A 19,559-nucleotide genomic window follows, 5' to 3' on the forward strand; every position below is an offset into this window, starting at 1 on the left:
ATGTGTCCTTTACTTGACCCCTATATGGCCCCTCATTCTTGTGCTCAATCACCTACTGTACACTGCATATAAGCAATGAACACTATCAGGACAATATAGCTTGTTAAAAAATGACTTTAAGGACAGTAATTCATTGAAAACATTCTATTGTCTTAAAAACAACCTCATTTTCACTATAGGCAAATAAATTTATCAATCATCCATAACTTGTAAGATACCAAGAGCAGAAACTGGGATCACTTGGAACTTCTACCTTGTACAAATAAGCATTATGTGATTGACAGAAGAGGTCAGGAATCCAGAGATATCAATCAAGCAATGTTTACCGCAGGGTACAGCTGTTTCAACAGGCTAATGAACTCTCTGCTAATCTTCATTATACATTCTTGGCTAGAAACTCAGACATCCATTTAAATGGAAGTTGCCAGATCAACCAAAAGTGGGAAAGTCTGACAAGGTTTAATGTACAGGCCCTTAACTTGAATTGCAATGCTCTCTGACTGTTGGGACTGGGCTGTTATTGATGCATTTAACAACACTTTCTACAATTACAAACCACCTTTTTTAGGTGTTACTTTGGATTAAAATTTAGTTTACCTTCTTATTATTAAAAATAATGTTTATATATCCAACATGTTTACGGTGTTTATTGTAGAAACAGAAGGTACGCTTTAAGAAAACAAAGCCAGTCAAAAATCACAACCTTTTTTTATTATAAATATGTTATCTAGCAATTCCTTGGAGTTTTGTTGATAGAAAATTATCGTGTAACTTGCAGCAAAGTTTCTTTCTCTGATATGTGTGATTTCTTTTCCATTTCCAAACTGAAAGGAGCAAGATGTGCAAAAGTAACAATGCTTCTTTTAGATAAAGTAACAGACCTTTGCTTCCCGTTCCAACTGTTAGCACAAACGGTATCAGAAGATTCAGGAGCATGCCTTCCCTTCTTTCTTGATTCGTAAATGGGGAAATCACATGACTCAATGGGAAGTCTTCTTTCAAAGCCTTTCATGAGGAAAAAGAAAGTTGAATTAGAATATTTTAAAATTCGAACAGCTCTATAACATACCTGACAGTTCTAAAGAAGTAACATTGGACTCAAAATGTTAACTCTGTTTCGCTCTCCACAGATGCTTCCAGAACTGTCAGGTTTCTCCATTTCAGATTTCCACCAAACACAGTATTTTGCTTAAAAGAATAAAAAGGAAGCAGGATTACTCTTGTGATGCAGTGGTAGTGGATCCACATCGGGGCTCGGAGGGCCGGGTGCAAGTCCTGCCTACTCTTGAGGTGTGTCATTGCCCATCTGAAAAGGTTGATTAGAAAATATCTGAAAAGGGGCAGTGCCATGGTTGGAAACATTTTGTGATCTAGTAAGAAACCTAATGGTAGTTGAATTTAACTTAGGACTTTACTGACAAAAATTCACTGGAGATAAAGCAATGGTTGAGATAGCTAGATTGTGGTTTTCTGTCACCCCTTTATTGAAATCAAACGAGGCAATTGCAACCTAACTCATGCAGTGGAAAATTGATAGACTGGATCAAGCGCCCATTTTACTTTCTATTGAAAAAGTATGATGTTGGAAATCTGGAACAAAAACAGAAAATGCTGGAAAATCTCAGCAGGTCTGGCAGCATCTTTGGAGAGAAATCACAGTGAATGTTTTGGGTCCAGTGACCCTTCTACAGAAATAGGTCCAGGTCTGAAGAAGGATCACTGGACTCAAAACATTAATTCTGATTTCTCTCCATAGATGCTGTCAGACCGGCTGAGCTTTTCCAGCAATTTCTGTTTTTGTTGCTTTCTATTGACTTCAATGGAAAGTAAAATTAGACAGAGTATAAAACAGGCCATTTTTTCATGGATAAATTCATCAAGAGCTGTTTGTCCACCAAAACTTTTTTTTAAGAAGTTAACTGCAGTCATGACAGAGGCTTTTAATATTTGATATCTTCCAACATTACTAACTGGCTGAGTAAAATGGTTTTATTTCAGCTTTACCACAAGCACAGTACTTTTTAAAACAACATTAGATGGATATTTGTGTTCCAGTTAATTTTCTATTTCTCAAGAGTCCTCACAGAATTCACCATTAGCTCAATATTTTTGGACTCAAAATTAAATAAAACATTTAACAAAAATACACTTTACATTCATTCAACTGATTTCTCCACTTCGAGGTGTGTGGATATTTACCTTGAAAATTTCTGTTAAAAAAGACTCATACCATTGAACTGAAATATCCAAGGAACTGTTAGGACGTGAGATAACAAGGTGTAGAGCTGGATGAACACAGCAGGCCAAGCAGCATCAGAGGAGCAGGAAGGCTGATGTTTCGGGCCGAGACCCTTCTTCAGAAATGGGGGAGGGGAAGGGGGTTCTGAAATAAATAGGGAGAGAGGGGGAGGCGGATAGAAGATGGATAGAGGAGAAGATAGGTGGAGAGGAGACAGACAGGTCAAAGAGGTGGGGATGGAGCCAGTAAAGGTGAGTGTAGGTGGGGAGGTAGGGAGGAGACAGGTCAGTCCAGGGAGGACGGACAGGTCAAGGGGGCGGGATGAGGTTAGTCGGTAGGAGATGGGGGTGGGGCTTGAGGTGTGAGGAGGGGATAGGCAGGAGAAAGGACAAGTTAGGGAGGCGGGTATGAGCTGGGCTGGTTTTGGGATGCGGTAGGGGGAGGGGAGATTTTGAAGCTAGTGAAGTCTACATTGATACCATTGGGCTGCAGGGTTCCCAAGCAGAATATGAGTTGCTGTTTCTGCAACCTTCATTATGGCGGAAGTGAAGGATGATGTGTTGGATCCGGAGGTTGGTGGGGTGGAACGTGAGGACGAGGGGGATTCTGTTTTGGTTGTTATCGCGGGGAGGGGGTGTGAGGGATGAGTTGCGGGAAATGCGGGAGACACAGTTGAGGGCGTTCTCAACCACTGAGGGGCGGAAGTTGTGGACACTTCTGCCATCTGCAATCCGACCCCACCACCAAAGACATTTTTCCCTCCCCACCGTTATCTGCTTTCCAGAGGGACCGCTCTCTCCGTGACTCCCTTGCAACTCCACACTCCCCTCCAGCCCCACCTCACCCGGCACTTTTCCCTGCAACCGCAGGAAGTGCTACACCTGACCCTACACCTCCTCCCTCACCCCCATCCCAGGCCCCAAGAAGACTTTCCACATCAAGCAGATGTTCACCTGCACGTCTGCCAATGTGGTATACTGCATCCGCTGTTCCCGTTGTGGCCTCCTCTACATCGTCAGCCTTCCTGCTCCTCTGATGCTGCTTGGCCTGCTGTGTTCATCCAGCTCCACACCTTGTTATCTCAGATTCTCCAGCATCTGCAGTTCCTACTATCTCTGAAACAACTGTTAGGACATGTATGTGTCTATATAATGTTTTGATTTGATTGTCTAATAATTTTGTTCCTGCCTATAGAAAATACTACTCAGGGAGGTGAAATTTACGTTAGGTTCTTCCAATTTTCCAGTTGTAACCTTGGTGGAAGCTTGGGGAAACTGACTAAATCTGTATTTGTGCCATATCTCCAGAGTTTCTCTTGCAGTTCTTGGGAATTGAGAGATTGGGAGACTTTTCTCCCCTGCCTTGTGAAACCCCTTCTTCCCATCCAGCAACCAGGAAGCTTCACCTTCATGACTTTAAGCAACAAAACACGAATACCTGAATCTGTAACGCGACGAGCCGAACGACAGCTGTGCTGAAAGGTAGAGGCGGAGAAAGATATGGGCTTAAGTGTAGAAGAGGCAGACCATCGGCAACACTGGAAGGTCCAACCACACCCATTACCTGTAAGTAAGAAATGAAAGAACTCATTTGTCCTTGTAATGATTCAGATAGGCAACCTTTCTTAAAATGTCTTGCTAATTTTGTTTAATCCTTTTCACTAACCAACCAAAAATCTGGGCGTGTATTCTTTACATATTTATTTCTGATAGGATAATTGGAAAGTAAGCAGTTGACCACCTTATTTCTTGATCAGGCTTACACGTATGAAATTATTTAACTCACTTCTAAACGTACTGAAGTTTCCTTTTCGCAGTCCACTGTCAAGATTTAGACATAAACGAGGCTGCCATGTGCCTCGGCTAAAGGATTAGCTGGACCAGACAAATCAGCTAGAATCGATTGCTGGTGCTGAGGACACTATAACTTGTCTCAGCAACCTGATATTAAGGAGGAGGATTTCCTGCTTTTGTTCATTATCCAGTGACCCTGGTTGTAAACGATTAGAGGTTAGATGAGTCAATGCATTGAACAAACAGGAGCGAAAAGTTTGGGAATTATGGAGGGAGAAATAAAAAAAAAGATTGTAAGTACCTGAGAGGAAATGGGTTACAGCCATGGTAGCACCATTATAAATTTTCTCCCTCTTCCCTCTCAAGTGGATGACGACTCTGACTGGATTTGGATTCTGCGGCAGTCAATTAACTTATTTTTAAAGGCTATTAAGATGTTCAGCTACTGCTGCCTGAAAAGCCAGTGGTGACAATGCCAAGGCCCTTTCTTTTCTGTGAAGCCGACCAGTCTGTCTGCTGCATACCTTTGTAGTTCCTTAGCGAAGGGTGTTTCCCATTTCTGATGGCAAATCAGAACTGATCAGCTCTCCAGAGCCAGCAGTGCCACCAGGAGCAACGGGCAGTGCTGGCACTTCAGTAGACACTAAGAGGAGGATCATTGGGGAGCCCCAGAATGGAACTAAGTGAGTCGGGTCCAATCATATATGCCCTGGCAGAAATGAGTCGGTGTAAAAATAAGGAAGGTGTCTTCGTGGAGGGTCAGCCTTGATGTCAGTGGGTCCCTCAGTTTGGCATAGGGTGCCCAAGAAAGGGAGTACACTCTTAATGCTGCAGTTACATCTGCCGTGATGCTCCATGTGCTTGTTTGCACCCACATGCCATTGGAGTTAAGACAGGAGCTGTGACTGAAGCCCATAAGTAGCCCATACGTGGCCATTTAAAGCTCTTAACTGGCCTTCAGGGGGGAAATTCATTCTCAATTCTGATTACCCAGGGCCTAATGGGGAGAAGTCAAGAAAGGGATGTGCTCTCAAACCCAAGTCTTACACAGGACCCCTGACCTCCCACACCACCCCTGGAACAGGATGTTAAATTCCACTTCACTTAGATACACTTGGATTTCCAGCAAGCGTAATGCAATGACAATCAGGAGCACTGAGCATGCATGGATTCTTCCTCCTCTTTCTGGATTGAGACCAATCATAGTGCTATAGTATTCACTGGGACAAGAATCTCAGACTTTGGTCTGAATTTTCATAATGATAGAGAGGGCCTCCAGCCTAGACAAAATGGTGCCAGTGACCTGATTTAGAAGCCCACCATGGAACAGGACGCCTATGATTTCTGCCAAGGACTGGGTGGGGGTCGAAGCACAACTGTGTGGTTAGAGGAAGCAACTGTGTAGGTTAAAGTACATGCTCACTCAAAACTGTTCCAAGTTTTGCTAATGGGATATCCAAACATGGCTGATTAGCTTTAAACATTTCAGGAAATAGTCCAAAGGTGCTGGAGTTCTTTGAAGAGGCTGGGCATACTTGTGAAAAAGTATGGTGGAACAACTGGCTGAGGTAAGATGCCCTCTGGGAAAGATCACGTACCCTTGAGATTGTCAAAAGTAGTTGCTAAACAACTGTGAATAAAAAGAAAATTAATTAACTCATTGGAACCATCAAGCTCATTTGTGCTGTATAAGTGGTTCACAACCTGTCATGAAAGTGGAGTTTCTGTCTATTTATAGTATCAGTGTCTAATTGCTTATAAAGTCCTTGAAGTGGGCATTATGCATGGAAATTCTTGCATTAATTAGGAATTAAATAGTTGAAGGTAATTAAATGTAGTGAGACAGTTTTAATCAGTGGGAAGGTGTTTTCTCCCTCAAGTGATTCATCAATAGACATGTAAGAATATTATGTATTCTACTTCATCCCTCTCTTGGTAAATACTGGGTTGTACTAACATAGAAGATATATGGGCAGAGAGGGGTTGATGGGGTCAACAGTCAGCATAAGTTGGGGATAAGTTGGTTCAATGGCTATGGAGGTGGGTAGAGGGGCATAATTTGACATGGGGGGAATGAGCAGTAGGTGGCATGTGACAGCATGAGTTGTCATGAATGGGAGAAGAAGAATGTGTCGGAGTGAGGGGAGTGGCACCGAGATATGTTGGTAATGATATTATTGCACGAAGAATCAAGAGGCCCTGGTGAATGTTCTCGGGACGTAGGTACAAAATCCAGTGCATGGCTAGTCAAAATTACATTTACCTAATAACAGACGGAATTATAAAATTAGTCTCATTATGGTGACCATGACAACTATTATCAATTATTGTGATGATACTGTAGCTTTAAGAGTGATATTTTGTCCTGGTTTGTTTTTCATGAAAGTTACAACAGAGGTGCTGAATAGTCTGCTCCAAAGCAAAGAAAGTAAACAGCTTGTGAGGCCTTGGGGTTTTTTTTTAAAGTTAGAACAATAGAATGGGTGGGAGCAAGCTCCCACAGAACCAGGGTTTTTTTTTAGTTTTAGTCTTTAGTAGCAGTCACTGGGCTCATGAAGCTATAAGTGGAAGCTCTTATTCCATTCTCTGTTACAGCTAAAAGCTGGGGTTCTCTTCCTGCTGCTGGAATTGCATGTGAGACAATCCTTTTTATTGAATGTGCCTTTGCCAAAAGTGTATTTATGGCACGTTGCTATATTGGAATAGTTAATTAGTAGTAATTAATATATATTATCTTGCTATGCATTTCAATAGAGTTACTGTTAAGCCAATTATTTCATTTTTATTGTGCCTGTACTTTAATTATAGTGTATGAATAAGGTGTTTTGTTTCAAGCCTGGTGGTTTGACCAATCAAATTGCATCCAGAATACAACACCTTACACTTACCTTTAAAATAAGAAAACATTCGGGTCTAGGCTGTCTTCTTAACTTATTTTCAGAGGGCTTGGCCTGGTCCATAACATGTTGTAAAAAAAACAATTTAGTTCAGTGTTGTCTTTCTGGCTTACGTGACTCCAGACCATGGTTGACTCTTAATAGTCCTCTGAACTCACTGAGCAAGCCGTTCCGTTCAAGAGAGATTGCAAGTTAAGTAACAAATGCTGACCTCTCCAACATTTGTTTGTTTCCTTGATATGCTACTGTACAGAACTGAACTGTGTTTTTGACCAGGTTTTTTTTGTGAATAAAGTATATTTTTGAAAGCAAATTTAATGCTGGCCTTTCTGATGATTCCCATATCCCATGAAGGGGTAACAACAATTGAAGAGCTCTTTTGACATGGAAAGATAATATTGAAGTTTGACAGGGATTGGTTAAATTTCACTGCTTCCCAGCTACTCACCAAATTGACACAAACATTAATCAATGACCTGAGATGTGGCAGGAATGAAATGATTGGCTGCCTTTGCAGGGTGACACAAATGCCTTCAATTAAACTGCTCGCAGCTTCCCACTCCACCTGGCGCCTGCAGAAACATTAAAAATCAACCAGAATCTGACAAAATATTCCAATGTTTATGTACAATTATGCCATGTACAACTTTAACCATAAATTTTACTAGTCTTGCATCTAACAAATCTGTCACTTTTCCACAGCTACAAAATATATGTAAATTGTTGCCTCCAATTGGCTACAATATAATTTTCTAACAAAATCAAATCAAAATGCATTAATCAATTGAAAAAATATAAGAGATAGAAAGTTATTTCCTGCTGGCTTTTCCTGCCGTTTGACATCCCAGCCTTTCAAATTGAAACCTGATCTGCAGACACATCTTCACTGAACAACAGAAGTTAACAGAACTTCAGAATGTGTGGACTTAAAACTCTTCTCACAGAAAACCCATTTCGTACTCTTGCAGACTCCTTGAAAAATTGATCAAGATGTAAACTACCTTGTCACTGTTTAATGTATCAGAGTACATCTTAATATAAAATCTTCTGCTGAGAAGAAATACTTTGTTGGGGAAGACATACTGTGGAGTAGGCAGGCGTTAGTAAAGGACACTGGCAATGTGTGTTCACAGTAACATCCTGGCATGCAGAGTAAAGGGCTACCACCTAAGCGTGTACATAGGAAGCTATGTTACTGCCAATGCAAAAACTACACGATGACAGGCATGATAATGATGAGACACTAGCTTAGACCTTGTGTAGCTGTTTTTAGTTAGCTTGGTGTTAATAAATAGTTGTTCAAAAATATCCAAGAGTCTAGCTATATCTTTACTTTAGAGCAAGGCCGCACAAACATCTCCTAGAACCCAACCCAACGATATTAGCCAATGGTACCGGTGAGCAGGGTTGAAACAGCTTAATGACCTAGGCAGCGCTCAAATTAGTGGAATTGGTGAAATCTTGTAATCTCCCACACAGTGCAGGGAAAAGCTCTGAAATGGCATATTTGGAGAAAGAGATTCACCGACTATAAGAATGTCCCAGCATTAGTGACAACAAAGATTAAGTCAGGACATTCTTGCATGCTGCATTGTGGGTAACATGCTTACAAGGCAAGCGGTAAGCAAAAAGGACATAATTGGCAGATTCGATTCTTATTTTAGTGTTTGACACAACATTATAGTTAAACAAAATTTAACAGGAGGAATCAACCTTGGAATACCTCAAATAGGTCATTTAGAATCTCTTACATTTATTGGATAATTGTAGTAATGATTATTTATTGATTTTTATGACTTGTGTATAATATAGGTCTCCTGTTTCAAGGTAGGATATTGGAAGCAGTTCAGAGGTTGTCTACTGGACTAATACCTTGTCTTGTGAGAAAAGGTTAGTAAGGATGGCTTCCATCTGCTGGAATTTAAAGATGTAAGCAGCAACTTGGTTGAAATTTTAGATCCTGAGGTGGATTCGCAGATTGGATGTGGAAAGGATTTCTCTTGTAATCTGGAATGAGGGAGTCACCCAAATAATATGAAACTGAGGATTTTTTTTTTCGCTCAGGGGGTTAGCAGTCTTTGGATCTCTTCTTGAAAAGGCAATGGAAGCAGAGTCTTTGAATCTTTGTAAGACAGTGGAAGATAAAGTGTTTGGTAAGCATGGGTTGAAAGGTTCAAAAACAAAGTTCCTGGAAAAGCTCAGCAGGTCTGGCAGCATCTGTGGAGGAGAAAACAGAGTTATGGGTTGAAAGGTTATCTGGGACACGTAGGGAATGCAGATTTGAGGTTCCAATCAGATCAGCCATGATCTTATTGAATGATAGAACAAGGTTCATAAGGTCAAAGGCCTATTAATGCTCCTAACTCATATGTTCACAGGTATGCTAATATTTATATATACAAAATGCTAAAAGATGATTTGATCAGAGGGGGAAGTAGTGGTTTGGTTTTAGGTTCAACTCTTAAATTTGACACAACCTAGGGAAGAATTTAACATTGATTAAAGCAGTGTATTTGGCTAGACACTTCTTGGATTGCAGTTCAAGTTTGAAACTGATTGAGAGCCATTTTTAACTTTGTTAAAGACAAAGGCAATCACTAAGGTTCTGCTTAGGAGCTGATTATTCAGATAGAGGCTAATGTGATGATACCATCCCTGCATATGTTCAGTGGAAATATCCAGCTACTGCTGACACATTATTGACAATACCCACTGACTATCCATGCCAGGATGAAATTCATCAAGGAAATTGAAGATTTTCGTTAGCTAAGCACTGAATACCTGCACGTGACTGCAATAAAGATGCAGGAAATTAGGCAGGGACAGATACAGGATGAGAAATGTGCACAGAATTAGACGTGTTGTCACAACAGAGGGTCAGCACATTGTGAGACAACATTTTGAGCAGTGTAGATAGCTTAGCAGTCACTGCTGACCTCTTGGTTTATGACAACAGTCTGTTTGACTCGTGCAACTTCTATCTCGAAATCCTCCAACTAGTAGGAGCACCAAGACTTCACCAAATACAGTATGTTTGTATGGTGGAGAGAAATTCGTGATCACTGGCAGACAGTGGGTGTGATTTTTTTGTTCTCAGAGGAGGTGATAAGAATGGCTAACGTGTTAATTTAATCAGAAACTCACCATTGAGATAAACGCTAGACATTAAGCCCTCCTTTCTCAGAAGATGTGTAAATCTTCTCACCACCAGGTGGCAATGCATGTATTTGCAGTGAATCACTTGTATAACTTGCTAGAATTAACTTTGCCTTCTCAATTAATTTCTGCTCAAACTGTGATACTCGACAATTCAAATACTTGACTGTAGATGGCAAGTACATACTTAGCAACTTGGTCTTCAGTCTCCAGTCTGGGCAGGTTATCTTTTCTTTTTGCCGCTGGTGAAATGCTGGAAACATTCATTATTTTTAATGTCAATGTTAGCTCTGCAACTGTTTAAGGGATCACGGCAGAATGTGTCACTGTGCCGTCACAGAACTCAACTGCATTGTTAATTCAAAATAATTTATGTCTGTTTCATTTAACAAAAACTAGGCTCACAGCACAATGGGTTCCTCGCATCTTTGCATGGAGTTTCCTATTTGAACACAATTGACAAACTGGGCACAAGCTGCTTGCAAACATTTCATTCTTGATGCCAGTAAACAAAAACAAAAGCTGTGCTTTAGAACATGATTGTTTCTCGCTATGTTAAAATATTCTTTGAAGCATTTAAGAGCAGCAATCTGGTCCAGTTTTATCAATAAAGCTGAAATATACTTTATCACATAGAATAAGCATTTTCCTCTGTGTTTCAGCCACCACCTCTAAGTAACTAATTTTAAATGACTTTAAATAAAACCGTACAGCACCATTTACTACTTAAATTAGTGTGCACAAGTCAGTTTCTTGGTAAGTTAAATATTTAATACTTTATAATATTCACTATTGACTCAGCACCTAAATTTAAAGTTACGTTGAGGGAACCTCATCTTTGGAACACACCCTCAGGCATGACCAAAGACAGAAACCATGGGCTCTGGTGCTGCTCCAGGCCTGAGCCCCTGGTCCTATCTGGTCACAGTGAATCCACCCCCAAAACCAGGGCACTGCAGGCTCCTGAAGCCTTGGGCTCAGTTATTGGGCCCTAATAAATCTCCTCCTCAAGTTTTGGGTCCAAAATGACCCTTCTTTGGAACTGATTGCCTTACTCTTCCTCCCCCTTTTTTTTATAAGCATAAAACCCATCAGTTTTTCAGCCTCTTCTTGAGTCATATTGGACTTAAAACATTAATTCTTTTCACAGTTGCAGCCAGAGCTGCTGAGTTTCCCTTGCATTTTGTTTTCACTTCAGATTTCCATCATCTGCAGTACCTTGCTTTTCTTATATAAGATTAATAAGGATCTCTGCATTATTGGAAATTTAACAGATGAAAGACAAGCACTTTGGAAACTGCTTCAGAAATCTTCCTTGCCCTCTCTTTATCTCACTCATCTAACACAGAATGCAACTTTGTCCCCTGTAATTGTGCTGCTAATTTCACAATCCTATCTTCTCATTGCTTAAGGACACTGTTTGTTGCCCCATATACTCAGATCCCAAATGCACCATTTCCCTCATTTGTCTGGCTGTCAGCTCCCACATTTAACAAGTTGTCACGCAAACGATATTAGAATGCAGATGCTCTAATTAACAGATGTTATTCAATCACTTGTAACACCAGAAAATTCCAATGTTTGATAAGTTACCTTAAGGTTGGCATCTTGTGAATCTTATTGAACATCCGATCTAATCTCTTTAAGATTAGGATAAGAGCTGGTCGCACAGCTTCTGCAGTCCAGTCAGTGATTGGAAGCATTTCCATGATGTATCTCCGAAGTCCATGACTCTCCATTGTTTGAGTGTCGTATGGTGCAAGTTTTAGAAGGGAATGTGCAATTTCAGCCAACCTAAGGTACAATAAACAATAAATTTATTCCAGAAGGGCAAAATATAATAACTACAAATTCTAAAAGGGACTAACTATTGCCATAACAGGCAAGTAAATTCATTTTTAGTTCTCAAACTTCAGGGTAATTGCACAGATCATCAAAGACATCTGCAGACGCTATCAGAACTGTGATCTATGCTGCCTCTCCTATATAATTACTGATCAAGGAGTAATCTGTCTCAGAGTGTGTACTATACTGAAGATTGTGAAATAGAAGAGATCCTGATGCTGACCAATATGCCAAAGCTGATGTTGTCAATTTCCTCTGTCATGAGTTTCACACCAGGGAGACACTAGCCAATATTTAGGGCCTTCAAGTCACATTTGCAAGCAATTATTGAAGTGGAGCTTTGGGCATCATTCTAGCCTTTTGGCTCCAGCTACTTTATTACACATGATATCCTTCTGTAGATTTCTGTCTTCCATCATTACATTGAATATCAGTGAAACTACCTTGGCGTGTATTGAGACCGTCACCAGAGTTACGATTTTGTCCTTCCGTAAAATGCTCAGGATGAACAATATGAAGAAACCCTAAGGTGACAAGTTTAGAATAAATGGTGCAAAACTAGAAATATACCTCATATGTGACTTCACATCAAGTAATTCAAGAGAGGTAACCCTTGGTTCTCCGGCCATATTCTGAAGAATTTTCAACCTGGGGCCACAGTGCTTGAAGAATTCAGTGCAAATGTTTAGGACAGACTCCCGAGGCCTGCGGAATTCCTCTCTCGCTATACGCTCATCCAATTCCTCAGTTGGCAGACTCTGGCCCTCTTCTAACAAATGAAGGTTATCTCTGCAGAAAAGTAACAATGTCCTTTTATACCAAAAGCAAAGCGAGAAATTTTGACATCATCTGTAGTTACCAACAATTTTCACCCAACCAGCTAGCAACTTTGGAGGTCAAATTCCTGCAATTTTCCATCCAATTTATAGGAAAACCACTGCAACTAGGGCGCGATACTTCAAGGTGACTTACCAACTTCTTGGGACAAGTCAGGTGGGCAATGACGTGATAGGATTTGAAACCATGCTCCCAGAGGCTGAGCCTCTGGGTTGCTAGTCCAGTGCCATGACCACTCTGTCACCATTTGCCTCGATTAAATCTAAGATTTGTGCTAGCCAAGTGTCAAGATGGGTAGGTAAGAGATTGGGCATGGATCAGCCATGATGCCTTTGAACGCAGAGCAGGGCTGAATGGCCTGCTCCAATTCAAATGTTCCTACAATCCAAACATGCTCAGAACCATTGTTCTAATGGTAGATTAAGAAATCCAAATATTCGGCTTTCTGGTGCCAGGCAGGTCAGATCAGGTGATTTATATTTCAGACAATAACAGACATCGGTTTTCACTGTAATGTAAATGGATCTGCAAGATTAGAATTCACATTTTACATCTCTAGGACTATGTTCTTCTGATTAACCTTCTGAAACAAGAAATTGTTAATTGTGATTGATCGAAAATGAAAGAGAGACAAACTGATAGAATGATTGAAATTAAAATTTGGTCCATCGTGCCTGTAAAAACGAACATGCAAGAATTATCATGATTCTTCCTGACCTTGTATTGGCTCCTCCAGACATGGCATGATTGGCTGTTGGAGCTCCTCTATGACCTTGGTCGGACCTGCTCATTTGAGGAGCTGTCATTGGTCTGCACCGCAGTCCAAGAGAAAAAAACATGCAAAGATTTTTTTAGAGATGTTCTTCTGAACAAATATCACTCGATCAAATCAAAGCAACTACAAAGATTAAAACAGAAGCTCATTTAGACAAATTGTATTACTGATGATCTTCGATCAATTCTAGATAGGTTTCATGCATTACATTGTACTGAATAAAGCACATAGCAGTCCACTAAAAGCAAAGAAACAAAATGTGCTGTTGAAATTTTAATTTAAAAATCCAACACTGTAACCAATAAATGCTAACAAAGCATTAAAAGTTAACTTGGAAGGACTGTGACATTCAATGGTATGGAGTGCAAAGGCAGCCCAAGAGCAGGATTAATAAATTACCTGGTGAGAGATTCAACACTATATAATAGGGCTTGTAACGATGTGGCGAGTGAAGCAATAGCAGTGATTTCATCCCTTGCTGCGGAGGATGATTCCAATTGAATGGTTTGCTTCTTTAGTTTCTGCAAGTAGCAGGGAACCAGTGCCTCTAGCACCATCAGCATTTGAAGACTATGGCATAAATAAGAAGCATTAATGTGCGGCAATAGTAAAGAAAATTCAATTCTACTGTGGCTAACCATTTAAGTAAAAAAAAAAGGTTGCACAAATATAAAGGGGCTAAACATTTAATCATAGTTATTGTGCAAAGTCAGGATTGCCGCTCTGGGCCACCTTAGGTGGTGAAGCCACAACTGGAGTATTGTGTGCCTTCTGGTCACCACATTGCAGGAGGGACACAATTGTTCTGGAGAGAGTGCAGAGAAGATTTACTTGCAAGTTGCCAGGGCTGGAGAACTGTAACTACATGGTGAGATTGGAGAGGTCGGGGTTGTTTTCCTGAGAACAGAGAAGGCTGAGCGGTGACATGATTGAGTTTTACAAACTTGTGAGGTGTAGAGATAGAGCAGGAACTTGTTTCCCTGAGTAGAGACTTCGAAAACCAGGGGTCATAGATTCAAGCTGAGTGCCAGAAGGATTAGAAGGTGCATGAGAGAAAGGCTTCTTTACGCAGAGGGTGGTGGGTGTCTGGAATTCACTGGTGGTGGACACAGAAACCCTAAACTCTTAAAAAACACCTGAACCTGCACCTTAAGTAAGGTGTAGGCTCTAAAATGCAGGATTATGGACCGTGTGCAGGAAGATAGGATTAGAAAGGGCACCTGGGTATCTTTGGACAAGATGGGCAAAATGACCCCCTTCTGTGCTGTATCATTTTTAATGGTTTCTTTGGTTCCTAGGTCTATGTCCACAAATGAGTTAAACTTGCCTTATTAGACAAAATTAGATTAAATTAAATTTTCACTCAAAACTTATTGATAAAATGGGGAATAGGAAAAATGTGGCAAAATTTTACATCTATGAACATGAAATAGTACCTTTTAGTAATTAAAACAGAAATAATGACTATACTTTAAAGGCTGTGTGATGTGAATGATTGACTTCAGATCCACATGACAGGGAGAAAAAAAAACCTTATATAGGTAAGATATTTAAACAGATTAACAGATTTAAGATTTAAACGGATTTAAGAACAGCTTCTTCCCCGCTGTTATCAGACTTCTCATATAATAGAGTTGGTTTTTCTCTGCACAATCTATGTAGCACTGTATTTTGCATTCTGTTCTATTACCCTGATGTACTTAGGCAAGAAATGATTTGTCTGATTAACATGCAAAACATTACTTTTCACTATATCTCAGTACATTTGACAATAATAAATCAGATATTAGAAAGAGTAACAAGAGTTAATTATTACTTGGAGTAACAAGAACTACAGAATATAAAATTCAAAATGCAACAGTGAATCTATTAATTCTACTAATCTTCAATAAGTTGTGAGACAATAGAGAATATAAAGCATAGATTAACACCAATAATTCTTGCTGAGAGAAAGTAGAGAAAGACTAAAAATTCAGCTCACTTCCTTTAAAAGGACATCATGGTGACTGACAGAGCAAGGACGGGATAGGATATATAGAAGCTGACTGTTTCCAATCATTAATTCATCTGTTGTATACACTTTTATGCATTTTATACAGAAAGTAAATGTACAGAAGAGAGAAAAAAAATAAAAGAAGCCCATCAGTCAGGTTTTAAACCTATTGTCTGGACAACAGAGATGGGTAGTTTTTACAATGGGTGGCTGAACTGCTATGCTAGTTAAATACTAAATCGAAAATCTATTAGAACCCTTTCATAACCTGACTGAAAGGGAAAGGGAGAACAGTATATTCCTTAACAGACATAAAATTAGAGTGCAAAATTGGCAACTGTCATAAAAAAAGGAAAAGGAGACAAATACAGACTGGTACCAAGCCATCCAGAAGTGATTACCACCGGACTCATACCGAATGTTAAGGACAAAAATATACGCATTGAGCATGTTATTACATTTAATTCCCATGCCCCCTACTGATAAACAGCTGCTGTTTGCTGGAATTAGCAATAGTAAATTGAGCAGGCGCAAAAGTGAATGGGGATCCAATGCTAGCAATGTTACTTCTGCAAACTCCCACATTAGTGCCTCAAAACCAGGCGTCATTTGGCAAACGTTTTCAGCAATATAACTGGCCGCTTTTTGGCTGCCTCCCTATGTTCGCACGTGTTGCTCATCACTTCAAGTTCTGATCAACCAATTCTTGAAATACTTGGAAAGTCCTTTGTGATCCATTTGAACAACATATGCTGCCCAGAAGATTGATGTTTTTAATAGCATTTCCTCAATTCTCTTTGATTTAACATAATTTAATACCTTGCATTTAATAAGACAACACTTGTGAGAAGTATGAAATGGTAAAATTGACACGAACCTCATCAGTCCCTTTGTCAGCGTGACAATGGTATGGTCTTTCAGATGAAATTTCTGTCGTTATTATCAAAATTACATGTTTGCCAGGGTGAAGTTCATTATAGCATTCAACTTAATACTGTTGAATGCCAGGGATTATTTAAGACAAGGGTCAAAATATTACTGCAGTAGACATAGCCATCTTATATCTTATTCCAGTTATTAAGATGCACATATATATATATATATATATGTTTAGATTTTAAGATGTTTGGCAAGTAAAGTGCTGAAAGTGGAAGCTAAAAGTAACACAGCAACTATGGCAGGGTATTTGGGTCTTTGGTGAGCAATGAGACAAACAGTGAATCTCAGTGAAATAAACAGAGCTAAGCTGGAAAACCTAGGACATTTCCGTCAGAGTGAAATTGGTGAAAATCACAAACTTGGAAGTCCCACCCCAGAATTAATCATTTCCTATTTTTGTGCGGTTGAGTTTGGGGAAAGCCCAGCTTTTATCCTTGTGGAGATAGCTGACCATTTCAATAATCAGCTGCCTCCATTTAAATTCTGTTTTGGTATTCACACTGTCCAGAACCCGAGAGACCAAGTCTGAACATCTATTATAGAGCGAATTTATTTTGGATAGTGTGGGCACCCCTTTGGAAAGCTAAGGTACTTTTGGGGAAAATGGTCCTGGAACACCTTGGCGAGAGAATGGTAAAGGGTCCAGTAGGTTTTGGCATTGTTAAAAGTATACATCAATTTGTCTAAAAAATACATGAACTCATTGAAACTGTTAAAGTTGTCAAGAACATAGAATATAAAATTTTGTTTTCATTAGAGAGTAATTGAAGTGATTTCAATGCATTGAATTATTTTACATCAATGAATGGATTATTTAAATACTGACATCATCAGTAAACAAATACATTTATTTTATATCTGCATGGCCCCTGACACTTGTGCTTGGTGGATGTTAGGCGAGTTGGGATGGAAGCTTGAGGGAAGAGAGTGGTTGGGGGAAGAGTATGGGTTGCCATTAGTTGGTAAGATGGGAGATTGTTAGAGGGGCATAGGGCTTCTAAGGGACAAATTGGTTTCTGGATAGAGGTCACAGTGTGGACAAGATGGTAGGAAGGACCATGGAGAGTGTGTTGAGGGGTATGGGGGTATGAGGGGCATAGGGAGAAGTAAACGGGCATAGGGTGGCTTAGGGGTTATGAGGTGGCTTTGATCACCATGGATAGGCATGAAGTATGTGTGAGAGGTGAGGAGACATCAGGAGTCTGGGCTGGAGTGATGCCTTTGGTTCTATTCAGCTTACTGCAACATATACTGGTACACGGGTCAGGCCTTACACCCAGCTCCTTTCTGGAGCCAGCAGCCTCTGTTGCTGTTCCAGGATCATCCAGCCTACCTCCTGTGGAATCCCATCACCCCGGAATGAAAATGAGACCTTTTCAAGCCAGCTTTTCCCATGCTGAGTTCACATGGCTGGGGAATGTCCCATCTCTAAGCTCTCAACCTGGCAATGAAAATCGTGGCAGAAGGAAGAGGCTGGATTAGGGTGGGTGAATTGAACATTAAACATCATTAGTACAGAAGGAGAAATTATCCAACCTCACTTTCTGTTTAGTGAGAAAGAAAAATGGAACAGGAGGGAGAACGGCATTTTTAAAAATCTCCCAGAAAAAGTTCACAACCTTAAGGAATGAAAGTCTTGTAATTGCTCACTTCCTGGGTAAGAGTGTTTAATTGGCAATGCAAAGGAAGTTAATTACTAGATTCAGATTTCTGCCGTATATGTCAAAGGTCATTAATGTGCAGATGCAGCAACTTTAGAACAGTCGCAGGGATGTGAAGTGAGAGTCACTATTGTATTTAGTGCATGATGGAGCAATGCAAATTGGCCAATTCATAATTCATGGAGTGTCACGTCCTCACCATAATTGCAGGCTGCTTTACGTATGAATAATGCTATGCATTGCTCAGATATCATGATCTTTCCTGCATAATCCAGGCCACTGTTTACTGAACACTTGTTGATCTATTTTTGCTTTATTTCACTAAATAGTAAGCTCACAATTTATTACCTACTGCTACACATCTGTGTAATTTCCCTTTTTTCTCAGCAACAAATGTATAACTTATTTCAGTGTTATATGCTTCATTTTCAATTTCATATCCCATCACTTTTTAGGACTAGCTGTGCATTTTGGTCAATATAATTCAGCACCAAACCCAAGCACATAATGAGGATATTTATGGATGAAATATTATTATTTTCCACATTGTCTTAAATAATATTCTGGTACCTTCTAAGTGATTCCGGTGCATATGCAACTACAGTAACACAAAGTTTAATAGCTTCACTAATAGAGAAGGCAAGATCTTCATTTCCATAGCAGAAATCTAGAAGAACATGAAAAAATATATTGTTTACTATAGAGTTTGTGACACTGGTGTTCATTTTACATGACTTAATGTGTCATTAAAATAAGAGGGAAACTTATAATTTAACTTGTTCTGTTAGGCCAAATTTCAATTGACTAGAGATTTGAAAATGATAAAAATGACAGAACTCCTGTTTTATTCCAGAACAATCACCGCTAACAGAAAGTAAAATGACTCGTCCATATAAATGTCAGAGTAGGTCAGAGGCTGGGAATTTTGTGGTGACTAACTCGCCTCCTAACTCCTCAGGTCCTGTCCACCATCTACATGGTGCATGTCGGAGGTCTGATGGAATACTCCCCACTTGCCTGGATGTGTGCAGCTCCAATGACATTCAAGAATCTCAACACCATCCAGGACAAAGCAGTACATTTGATTAGCACTTCATCTACCACCTCCCACCAGCAATACACAGTGGCAGCAGCGTGTACCATTTACATGATGCACTCCATCTGCTTACCAAGAATCCTTCAACTGCATTTTTGAATCACCTGACCTGTATTTACAAGAACAAGGTAGCAGACATATAGGATGGCCACATTGTGAAGGATGCAAAGGGTAATTTGTGATTTTGTGTTTTCTTGTGACTTGAAAGCTATTAACAGTTTCCTAATTCCTCCACCTCTGCCGCGTCTGCTCCCAAGATGGGGTGTTCCACTCCCAAACATCCCAGATGTCCTATTATTTCAAGGACCACAACTTCCCCCCTTCAGTG

The 19,559-nt window shown here is 40.0% G+C and overlaps 1 protein-coding gene across 1 annotated transcript in view; it reads right to left on the reverse strand.

Annotated features, from left to right (window-relative positions):
* Positions 1 to 19,559, reverse strand: part of LOC109912343 (unc-80 homolog, NALCN channel complex subunit) — a 244,990-nt gene that overhangs the window by 34,101 nt on the left and 191,330 nt on the right. The window contains exons 47-54 of the mRNA XM_048599053.1: positions 18,706 to 18,802; positions 13,942 to 14,112; positions 13,485 to 13,577; positions 12,501 to 12,740; positions 11,679 to 11,879; positions 7,378 to 7,501; positions 3,677 to 3,802; positions 882 to 1,005 (exon numbers count right to left, since the gene is read on the reverse strand). Of these exons, the coding sequence (XP_048455010.1) occupies positions 882 to 1,005; positions 3,677 to 3,802; positions 7,378 to 7,501; positions 11,679 to 11,879; positions 12,501 to 12,740; positions 13,485 to 13,577; positions 13,942 to 14,112; positions 18,706 to 18,802 (1,176 nt within the window). The remainder of the gene's footprint in view (positions 1 to 881; positions 1,006 to 3,676; positions 3,803 to 7,377; positions 7,502 to 11,678; positions 11,880 to 12,500; positions 12,741 to 13,484; positions 13,578 to 13,941; positions 14,113 to 18,705; positions 18,803 to 19,559) is intronic.

The sequence above is a fragment of the Rhincodon typus genome, chromosome 7 (genome assembly GCF_021869965.1).
Source record: "Rhincodon typus isolate 14 chromosome 7, sRhiTyp1.1, whole genome shotgun sequence".
Classification (NCBI taxonomy): domain Eukaryota; kingdom Metazoa; phylum Chordata; class Chondrichthyes; order Orectolobiformes; family Rhincodontidae; genus Rhincodon; species Rhincodon typus.